General features: G+C 38.8%; 1 protein-coding gene across 1 annotated transcript; it reads left to right on the top strand.

Annotated features, from left to right (window-relative positions):
• Positions 1–5,209: 5,209 nt before the first annotated feature.
• Positions 5,210–6,598, top strand: LOC308402206 (nuclear factor 7, ovary-like; the record flags this gene model as incomplete). Its single annotated transcript, XM_080890893.1, has 1 exon — positions 5,210–6,598. One exon carries the CDS (start codon positions 5,210–5,212, stop codon positions 6,596–6,598), a length of 1,389 nt encoding a protein of 462 aa, XP_080747019.1.
• Between the last annotated feature and the right edge of the window lie 5,481 nt (positions 6,599–12,079).

Genomic DNA, 12,079 nt, shown 5'->3' with positions numbered 1-12,079 from the left:
TCCAGCGAAGAACAGCAGTCGCCTCCTGGCTTAAATGCTAGCCGCCCTGATTAGACTCAGGTGTTTCCTCTCACCGAGGGCGTGAACCCACAACGTGAACCCGGCGATAGAGAAGAGGAGAGAGAGAGAGAGAGAGAGAGAGAGAGAGAGAGAGAGTGGAAGTTTGGAGAGAAAGATAGAAAAAAAACCTCTGATCAGCTGGACACTGATCCCCCTGGCCGTGACAGTGTGACTTTTAGCGTAATTACAACAAGGCTTAATCTGTCCTTTGTATTTATAGTAGTCACAGTACACACACAAACCAATTCTGTGCTTTGGAACTCACCTCATGTGATGCTCCTCAGCCAATTAAATAATTTGTTTAGAGCATGTCTGAAAACAGAAAACTCTGCGAGGAGACCAGATGAAGAAGTTCAAAGAAACAGACAGAGTCAGAGAAACAGACAGAGAAAAAATGAGGGTTAAAGCTGAAATGGTTTACATGTGAAATGTAGCTAAGGAAAAAAAAGAAGAAAAGGGCAACTAACTTTTCAAGACAACTTTTCAAAAGCTCTTTTTATGTTTGAATGCTAACCTTATTTTATTTATTACTGTGTTATTATTAGAAAAACCTCCAGTTTGCTGTGAGAAATATGAATAATTGTTGTTGAAATACTGTTGAAATGTACTTTCACTTTACACTACTTTTTTTATAAGCAAGACCTGCAGCACTGCATGTGGCAGAAGTCACTTCCCAAAGACTTCTTTCACACAGCACGCCACTGGTGATGGGTAAAGTGAAGGTAGTTATCAAACAGTCCTAACATGCTAATAAGGAATGAATGTTTACATGATATACACAAGATTTCCAACAATGTTGCTCTTTAAATTTGCTCTCAAGCTTTTCAACTTGAAATGAAATCCAAAGAGAAATATGAGGAAAACATAGTTCACATAATCATTTGTTATGTGTAAATTGCAAAGTAAACCTTCTTATCTTTGTTGAAGTTTCAGAAAAATATAGTAGAGAGAATCAAAGCATCAGAAAGAATGTCGTTGTTTTTTCAGGACGTGAATTTATTTTAGTTTTTTTGGTCAACATGTCCCATCACAAATCTCCCACTGTCCATATGCTGTGTGATTAATAACTAAGTATGTAATTCACTTACATTTCTATGGCACTAGATTACTACAGTCGTCCTTGGGGCACTTAATATTGTGAGTATAGACCTGACAATATTAAAGACAGAAGCCGAACCAGCCTCTATAAGCACCCGTCAGGCAGTACTGATGGGAAAAAAAAGCCTAAAAAAAATCCCGCTCAAAAACATCAGGAAGGGCAGCCATCTGCCTCACCTGGTTGCGGTTAAGGGAAAGCAAAGAAAAAAAATGTCTGAATTCTCTGTTTTACTATTATCTTTTCATTTTATTTACAGATAAGCAGAGGAGGAGAAATATAATAATACGAGCCAAGAAATGAAGGTTTCTCAGCAGCCGGTTTCTTTGAACAGCAACACTGTAATAACAGTTTAAGGCACCATGTATTGATCACAGATTTCTACTGTGTTATTGTTGTACTTCTTTTAGCACAGTAGGACTGGTATCTTCCATGTGGCGTGAACTTAATGTAGAATTTTCAAAGAACTTGAATAAGTGTGGATCAATATGAAATATAAACGTATGTGACTGCAAGTCATCCACTGTTTTATCTCACAGTAATTAGACAGTTTCACTTTTCATCTCTTTTTACATTCTCACTCATACAATCTCTTTTGTCACTACACTCTCAGTGGGAGAAATTACTGATTTTCCCATTCAGTTTAGTATGTAGGACCAAAGACAATCAGTGGTGACTACAATTCTCCATTTGATACTTTCTATGTGTTAAATTTAACACTAACACTAACCTGTATATTTTATAATCCAGAATCTCAGTAGTTAAGACGGTCTATTTCATGGTAACACCATTTTTCCAGAAAAATGATGAACTGAAGGCCTGAAACAAGAAGCAGTGTGAGATAAATAAGGATCGTATTAAACTGTAAATCATACAAAGCCAAGTTAATAGAATCAAAAGAATAAAAATAAAGTGTTGTGAATTCAATTTAAATACTTTCTTGATTCAACAGGTCCGGCAGTATTCAGCCTGGGTGTGGGTTGTGAAATTAAACTCAGCTTAAATGTTGAAACCAAAAATAGCTTTCTCACACAGGGCCAGGTGGCTTTGGGTAGGTTTTTTCCCCTCTAAATAAATAACATTATCATTTAAAACTGCAATTTGTATTTACTTGGGTTATTATTGTCTAATATTAAAATTTGTTTCCTGATAGGAAATATTTAAGAGTGACTTATTTGCAAAAACTAAGAAATCAGGAAGGGGTTAAATATTTTTTCACAGCACTGTATGGAGCTGGGAATGACTGTTGATCTTGCCTTAATGATGCATGCTCCCCATGTATCACATTGTACTGATATTAATGCCTCAATCTTGGATCAGCAAGGACAGTTATATGGTGAGTGACTGTAATATGGAAAGTTGTTATTTGTTGTTGTATATTGGCCATGTATATTAAAAATTATAATAAGCACAGTTGTTTTTGCTGTTAACTTACTTTAATCTACAATATATCAATAAAATGCATAATGTCACACATGCAGCTCAAAGGATGTTGCTAATTAAAACAGCAAGCAGGGCATTTGCTCTCGCTTCTGTTACAGTTTTAGTTTTAGCTTTCATCATGTTTTATGTTATTAAAGCTTACATTATTATTACTTTTTATTTCAAGTTGTTTTAATAATCAAAATTATTGCCACGGTTAGTGAAGCAAAACGTGTGAGGACCCAAGCGCAGACACACGGAGATGAGGCAGGATAAACAAAAAGCTAGCCTTTATTGTTGGATGCAAAAACACTTCAAAACAACTAACGAAAACCTAAACTGGGGACAGCTAGACATGGAACTGGAAACATAGAACTACAGAAAACCTGAAACCTCGAAACGCTTGGAGAGATACACATGGGATGATGAGCAGAGGTATGCAGAGATAACGCAGACGATCTGCCGAGGAACAGAGGTCAACACACACAGTATATACACACAGAGGGAAACGAGGAAATGCCACACAGCAGGGAGACACAGCTGACACTAATCAGACAAGAAGAGACCGGGAGGAAGCAAAACAGATTACACTGACATAGGACATGGACTTTCAAAGTAAAGCAGGAAACACACAAACATGGAGGCAAGGATGACAATGAAGACAGAACACAGAGGCCTGAAACGTGGGACAGGAAGGTGTAGACATAACACAGAACACAGGGGAGGCACATGATCAAAACCTAAAGACTAGAAGTCATAATATAGTAAAGAACGAGGGAGCTGGAAATACTGAAAAATGAAACCAAGACACTAGCAGTGAAAACTTATGATGAAATCAAAGATCAATAATAGTACAAAACTCAAAACACTGGGTTGCAGACCCAGGACTGTGACAGTTATTATCCAAATTAACCTTAAATCGTAAAAGGCCATTTAATCTTTCAACAATATCAGCAGCTGGCTGCCATTGTAGCTCACCTGATTGAGAAGTTCTCCCATGTACTGAGGATTAGTCATTATTGCAGAAATACAGCTATTTCTTATTAACTGATGACAGCAGTTCTCCTAAGTGAAGGTCTAGAGCAAACAATAGTCAGGCTAAATTTTAGCTGTGTTGCTGCTGTAATGTAAAAGTGACCACTGAAAGACTCTACAGGACGTATATTGTATTGGCACTTTGGTGAATGTATTTGTTTGAATTATTGTCATTTATAATACAATATTCAACACTCAGTTTGCCCCTGCAGAGAATCAAGATTCTGTTGTTGTTGTTGTTTATGGAGTGCATGCTTTCCTATTAAGAACTAATGAGCCGTGTGTTTTGTAACTTGTTTATAGCCAGAGTGAATTTGAAAAAGGTCTCGGTGTGTGACAGATTAATTATATTTTTCTTATTTACGTTATGTTTTGTATTACAAGGTGTCAACGGGTCTTGTGGACGTAGTTTAAGTTTGTAAATCTGCTTGTAAAATTACAGATGCTCTAGAGGCGAAGCTTAAAAGAATGTAGAGTTGGCAGCTGGTCCCGAGTAACCAGTAACCAAGCCCTAACTGACGAACTGACAAATCATTGCCCTTTATCTACTACAGTCAAGGTAAAGAGAGCATTGTTCTCTTTGTTTAAATTACAAGTGAATAGAAAAGTCAGAACATGCACAAGTTACAATTACAGCTATCTTAACTAACAACTGTCCGTCAGAATAATCGTAATGTTTCAATGCATGAATTTACATGAATCTTCAGATTCCATTACAGCAGCAGTGTTTATTTATAAGAATATAGTTTTATTATAAGTTTATTTATAAATTAAATATGAATAAATATAAATAAAATTCATATTTGTAGTAAAGTCAAAGTATGTTTTAGCATCAAAATAGAGTTGAAGTATCTAAAGTAAAAGTACTCTTAAAGCAAAAAAAATCTTAAAAGCATGCATACTCTTATACAATACAACAGATCAAACATATTAATTAATTAATTTGTATATAAAGTGGATCATTTTAATTATTTATATACTGCAGGGCAGCTTTATTTATATTATAGCAGCACAATAAATTTGTAGATATATGTTTTCAAAGCTTTAAAATAAATGGAAAGTGCTATATTTGTATCAGGAAGTAGAAAGAAGCGTAGCAAAGAAATATTACACATACATCTATCTATTGTGATGTGTAACATATTTGATACATGAGATTTTATGCATTTTTGAGGCCTCTGCATCATCAGTGGGATTTTTTCCCACCATTGCAGTTGTACCAGAGCACAAAAGCTGGGTTTCCTCATCTGTGAAAGCATCAGCAAAAGGACAAAGCCAGAACAACAGGGTGAAATAAAACTCCACCCCATTGCTGACTTACTCGACCTGAGGCAACCAATAAAAGTGAATTCACAGATTCATGTGAGCAGTTGTGCAGAGAATACAGACACACATTGACAGATAATTACTTTCGCTATCAGCATAAACTACGAAGTCTGCTCTGGAAACGAGCTGCAGAAAAGAGCGCCTGATACTGTGAGTACTAGAATGTTTGTGGAGGTCATTGAGGGGGGAAAAAGATTAGGTGGGTAAAGGAACTTTAAGATTTTTTTTATCTGTGTATCTGCTCTGCTTAAAGCGTCTTTCAGAGAGAAAATGACCACACAGTCAGAAGACCATCTCTCCTGTCCCGTCTGCCATGACATCTTTGAAGATCCTGTCATCTTGTCATGCAGCCACAGCTTTTGTAAAGCCTGTCTGCAGAGATGGTGGCTTGACAAACCAATAAAGCAATGTCCGGTTTGTAAGACGATATCTTTACAGAGTAATCCACCCCGTAACCTGGCTTTGAAGAACCTATGTGAGGCGTATTTACAGAACACAGAACAGAGAGCTTCAAGAGGTTCCCAGACACTTTGCACTGTGCATTCTGAGAATCTCAGGCTCTTCTGTCTGGACCATCAGGAGCCAGCGTGTGTTGTCTGTCGAGATTCAGCAGTGCACGTCAACCACAGATTCAGCCCCATCAATGAAGCTGCGCACACTCACAAACAGGAGCTCCAGGAATGTCTGAAGCCTTTAAAGGAGAAACTGAAGCTCTACGAGGAAGTTAAAGGGAAATGTGTGCAAACTGCAGAACACATTAGTGTTCAAACCCAGGAGACAGAAAAGCAGATTAAGCAGCAGTTTACGAGGCTTCGCCAGTTTCTACAAAACGAAGAGGATGCCAGGATTGCTGCTCTAAAAGATGAAGAGAAGCAAAAGAGTCAGAAGATGAAGGTAAAGATTGAAACTCTGAGCAGAAAGATTGCAGATCTTTCAGGCACAATCAGAGCCACAGAGAGGGAGGTGAGAGCTGAAGACATCTCTTTCCTACACAACTACAAAGCTGCAGTGAAAAGAGTCCAGCAGCTATCCGTGCTTGATGTTCCTCAACTGGTCTCAGGTGCTCTGATTGATGTTGCTGAACACCTGGGTAACTTGTCCTTCAACATCTGGAGCAACATGAAGGACATTATTTCATATACTCCTGTGATTTTGGATCCAAACACTGCTCATCCAGATCTCATCTTGTCTGAAAATCTAACCAGTGTGAGACGTGCAAGGAAACAGAAGGTTCCCGAAAACCCTGAAAGGATTTATCTCTATCCTTCCGTCCTCGGCTCTGAGGGCTTCAACTCAGATATTCACAGCTGGGATGCTGAAGTTGGAGACAGTCCAGTCTGGGCACTAGGAGTCTTTTCGAGATCTGCCAACAGTGAAGACAAAAAATGTAACTTATTAAAACTTGTTTTCTGTGATGGTGAGTACACAGCAAACTCCAGTGACGGCCCCCCAACTGTTCTCTCAATAAGAAAGAGATTTCAGAGGATCAGAGTTCATCTGGACTGGGCCAAAGGAAAACTGTCATTCTCTGATCCTGATACTGACACACACATACACACCTTCAGACACACTTTTACTGAGACACAGTTTCCATATTTTAACTCAGTGAATCCACACCCTCTAAAGATATCACAACGTCCTCTCCATGTAGTTATGTAACGTGTGTGATGGTCGTTGTTGACAATAATCTTTCTTCTTTCACTTTGACACACTTCATGGATTAGCAATGATCCCAGCAGAAAGAATGTAGACCTGGCTGTTGATCCTGTGCGACCAGTAACCCGTCAGGAACCTCTTGCAATTGTACCATAGATTCTATAAATAAGGATGTAACAACTATCATTGTTTGGTGGACTGAAGCAAACCTAATATTATAATACATGACAAAATCCATCAATTTTCTTCTGCTTATCCACTAAGCAAAATGAGCATTATGCTATATTCAATAATAAGATTTCATTTCTTTTAATTAGTGAGAGGGTTATTTTCCTGACGCAGCAAGACGACTTGTTTGGCACCCATTAATGCAGGTTTAAGGGATGTCAGCATTAAAGCCCTTTCACAATAAAATGTATTATGCACTGCACTGACTACTAGGTTTGAGGGGACCCCCCAAAAAGTTTTTGTGATCACTCATGGTTTTTATGTGTGCTATAAATGCCCACTCCTGTCACTCTGCATTTCTATTGGTCATGTGCATGTATGTCCACCAATGTGTGGTCAAAGTGTTCCCCACCTGGCTCGCTTATGCCACGCTGCAGTCTGCTACATACAGCAGGAAACCATTCTTGCTTAAAGAATGGGTGTAACAGCAGAGGGGTACATTAGTCATGTTCCATGTAAAAGGTTTTTTAGCTTCATTTATTTTACCCAAATGTTGATCTTCATATACGGATGGGGCTTTTATCATTATAGATGTGCTCATGATAATTATTTGCATGCAAAGAGTGATCAGAAAAATATGACCCTTTATGCTTTTGCTCTTTTATTTATGTAAGGAAGTATTAAAGGAAGTAACCGTACTTCTTCGACCTGAAATTGCTAAATATCAATCTACATGTTATGGTTTGTTTATGTCTGTGTTAAGCTGCAAAGTAAACAGTGATCTGGTTATGATGTATAATGCAAAATTAAATAAATACCTGATGTGCAGATGAAACAGATTTCAGCTGACTGTCTGAACATGACTCCTTTCATTTTTTTATTCTCTTAGCACAGAAAGCAGCAGAGACCAAACTGTGGCAGCTGCATGGTAAAACTTTGTCTTTCTCTCCTTTGCTGCTCATTCTTGTCGGATTGCATTTAAGGTGACAACAGTCAGCAGAGAGCTTCGGTCGATCTGCGGCTCAGGAGATTTAACCTGTAGCTGTAATCGCTATCGACATCACAACAGCTTCCTCCTTCCTGCTGTGCGCCTAAGTGTGTAAATGGGACAGTTCTCAGCAATTACAGCACTCGTTCCACCTTGGGGGCATAGCAAAATAAATTTGGAAAGCTCTGAGAAGATGCAGAGGAGGGCAAAGCAATGTTTCTCATTGTTTCTAATTACGATTTCTTTCGTGAGTCCTAAAGAATGTGTACTCTCCATTCCATTATATTATGAAGTACATGAAGGTAATCAGTGGTCATTGTATCTCATCTAATTATTACATCCCTTTACATGTCTGAGAGATGTGACAGACTAAACATTACCCATTGATCAATCATGCTTACCAGACTTTAATGTAAACAGACAATGGCAACTTTAGGGGTGTATACAACACTGGCTGTGTTGTGTTACTCAATTTCACAGTTCTGACTAACACACACTGGCAGCGTTATTCATTTTTTGCTTCACCAGTTCTTGCAGTTGTACGTAGGTGAGTGGTAGGAAAAAAGGCGTTTGGCAGAGCGCTCTGTGCTCATACTGGTCAACCATGCCAGACTTGAGAGAGCAGTCAGGTACGACTCCACCCGTGCTGTGACCTCCCAGATGCAACATCCATGTTTTAATGTTTTATGACACACTGTTTCACCCACTGCTGGCCGCAACCTAAACCATCTTAACTGGGCTTTGATCAGGTTGATTCTGTGTAGTCAAAAACCAGCACGAGATTGACACTGCACAATCAACTGCAGAAAACAGTTACCAGAAAATTCAGTATTTGTGAATGATGATTGGTAAAAGTGAGCAGTTATATCTTTCAGCTGCTCCTGTTAATGGTCACCTCAGTGAATCACCTGCCCCTACTGCAACACTCAGCATGACCTCCTCCACTACATCCTTGAACCTCCACTGTGGTCTTCTTCTTTTCTTCCTTCCTGGCAGCTCCATATTCAAGATCCTTTATCCAATATATGCAGTATTCCTCCTTTTCACACGTCCAAACCAACTCAGCCTGAGCTGTCTCACTGATGTACCCGTTTCCAGTGTTTATACAGTATTATATTATCAACTTTTGTATTAATGGGATATAAATTTCAGCCAACAGTGTTCTCTTGCATCAGTTTCTCCCTAATGCTTACAAAAAAGTGACTGACACTTTCTGCACTCTAACAGTCGTATGAAAAAAAACGAACCCCAAAGGCTTCTAGAGATTATTACAACCTACAGTAACATTTGTTGCTGTAAATCCCTCTACATCTGTCATCCGCCTGTTCATCATTTTTCTTAACTGTTTATCTAACTATGGTTATGGGAAGTTGGAGCCCATCTCAGCTGAAACTGAACCTGAGGCTATGTACTCTCTGGACTCTGAAGCTTCGTGCTCTGAGGCAAAAGTGCTAACCACCTAACTCTTTCTGTCCATACAGAAATTATAATGTAGTTATAAAGACATTGAGTTAAGAGGAGATATGCGAGGAAGGAAAGGCTGACCTTAGACTTTACTTCATCGGCTCAAGCTGTTCTTTGGAAAAGTTGCAGCATATGGTAAGTTGCATTATTCTTTAAGTAATATTCTCATTATAAACCCGGAGCCTTCCCTCCAGCAGTTTGTAGTAGGTGTTGATGAATAATGCAAATTGATTTGAAATCGGATTCCTTCTTCTTCTTCTTTTCTATGATTTTCTGCCATTTCTGAGCTCTGGAGAAAATACTACAATCAAGAACATTTTTTTAGTTTATTAGCAGAAATTCCCAGAAGTCAGAAATTATTACTCAGTGGATTTATAATGGGTTTACAATACATGGGTTTACCGGCCAGTAACAACAGCACTATGGTAACTAAAGACCCATGGTGTTTTTAGAATATATACACAGTTAATTTATGTGCAGTATTAGAATAAAAAATGAGGGTGTTTTGATTATTCTACTAATGATGTCCACCCTCTGTATTTATGTATCAAACCATTCTGTTTCTCTGTCTGTGAGTTGCATTTAAGCCTTTAATCTTTATAAGCACTGTGGCCTGAGGGGCAGAGTGTGTGTTAGAGTATGTGTGCGAACAGGTGAGGCAAATAGACCGTGACAGCAATAATGCTCCGTGTAATGGAAACAACCAGCACATCACAGTGGTGGTTCATTCTGCTCTCAGCTTCAGTTTGCTCTGTGACTGTTACATTTAAAACTCACCTGTTCAGTCCTACATGGGTGGAGGTCTAATAGGTTCAAGTTGAAAGTGCATCAGTGGGCAGGAGAGCAAGACACAGCTGGATTTCCTCTATAGTTTTGAAGTCCAGTGGATTTAATATTTCTGCAAATCACCATTATTTACAGTTTTTTCTGATTGCTTAAGCACATTTTTTGTAACTATTGGCTAATTTTGCAAAACTCTTCACACAAATAAGAAAACCTGTCACCCAATCATCAAAACATTGTAGTTCTCTTGCAAAAGCAAACACAGCTAGATTACAGTTTTTTTCAGTCGCTAACAAGCGTTTGTCCAAACAGTTGTCACATTTGCAAAACTCTAAACACAATTAGCACAGCATTGGTCTGTTGTGGCCATACCATTCACACATTTCATGTCGTGTTCACCCAATATGCAGTCAGTGAACACATTTCCACAATGCTTACATTTTCTTAACAGACAAGCTATACCTCCCAACAAAATTATGGACTGTTTCTGTAGTATTTACGAATGTTAACACACAACATCCCACAATAGCAAAAACAATATTCCAAACCTTAGATACAGTATAAAAACCTCTGCCTCTGCAATGATATCAGTACAAAAACAATATCAATATCAAAAATACATCTCAGCTGATAATAAACAAACAATTGAATAATTGACACACAGCTGATTTATGTTGGGTAAATTGGGCCAACCACAGCTTCTTCCATTCTGGCTTAGAGTCAGTGGGGTTTATAAGGCAAGACCTTGAGGAGTGATGTTTTTGGAAACAAAAAAAAGACAAACACTGTAATGTCTGGTCGAGGAAGAGTAGGAGCAAGGGGCCCAGGGAGAAGAGCAGGCCCAAGGAGAGTGCAAGGTAGAGGTGTAAGAATGCGTGGTGGTGGCATTCCAAGGGCTGCAAGAACAGTAGTCAGTGATGAAATTCGTGCCACTATCGTTGACCATGTAATCAACCATGGTCTTTCACTAAGAGAGGCTGGTGAAAGAGTGCAGCCCAATTTGAGGCGGTCAACGGTTGCCTCCATTATACGCATCTTTCAACAAACCAACAGGTAAGTATTGCATTTTACATGGATTGTTTCTATTCTCACTTGACATGTCAATATGGTCATACAGTAATGCATATGTTGAATTGTCTGTCTTTCTAAAGAATGCAACGTCTTCCACCCTCTGGGGGAAGAGGAAAGCTCCTCAGTAATGATCAGGAGCTTGCCATTGTAGAAATGGTTACTGCAAATACAGTTTTTTTCAGTCGCTAACAAGCGTTTGTCCAAACAGTTGTCACATTTGCAAAACTCTAAACACAATTAGCACAGCATCGGTCTGTTGTGGCCATACCATTCACACATTTCATGTCGTGTTCACCCAATATGCAGTCAGTGAACACATTTCCACGATGCTTACATTTTCTTAACAGACAAGCTATACCTCCCAACAAAATTATGGACTGTTTTTGTAGTATCTACAAATGTTAACAAACAACATCCCACAATAGCAAAAACAATATTCCAAACCTTAGATACAGTATAAAAACCTCTGCTTCTGCAATGATATCAGTACAAAAACAAAAAACAATATCAATATCAAAAATATATCTCAGCTGACAAATTTGCTGACAAACAATTGAATAATTGACACACAGCTGATTTATGTTGGGTAAATTGGGCCAACCACAGCTTCTTCCATTCTGGCTTAGACTCAGTGGGGTTTATAAGGCAAGACCTTGAGGAGTGATGTTTTTGGAAACAAAAAAAAGACAAACACTGTAATGTCTGGTCGAGGAAGTGTAAGAGCAAGGGGCCCAGGGAGAAGAGCAGGCCCAAGGAGAGGGCAAGGTAGAGGTGTGAGAATGCGTGGTGGTGGCATTCCAAGGGCTGCAAGAACAGTAGTCAGTGATGAAATTCGTGCCACTATCATTGACCATGTAATCAACCATGGTCTTTCACTAAGAGAGGCTGGTGAAAGAGTGCAGCCCAATTTGAGGCGGTCAACGGTTGCCTCCATTATACGCATCTTTCAACAAACCAACAGGTAAGTATTGCATTTTACATGGATTGTTGCTATTCTCACTTGACATGTC

This window comes from Rhamphochromis sp. 'chilingali' (genome assembly GCF_963969265.1).
Source record: "Rhamphochromis sp. 'chilingali' genome assembly, chromosome: 9".
Taxonomy (NCBI): domain Eukaryota; kingdom Metazoa; phylum Chordata; class Actinopteri; order Cichliformes; family Cichlidae; genus Rhamphochromis; species Rhamphochromis sp. 'chilingali'.
The sequence above is the reverse complement of the archived record's forward strand: the minus strand, read 5'-3'. Positions and strand labels throughout refer to the sequence as shown.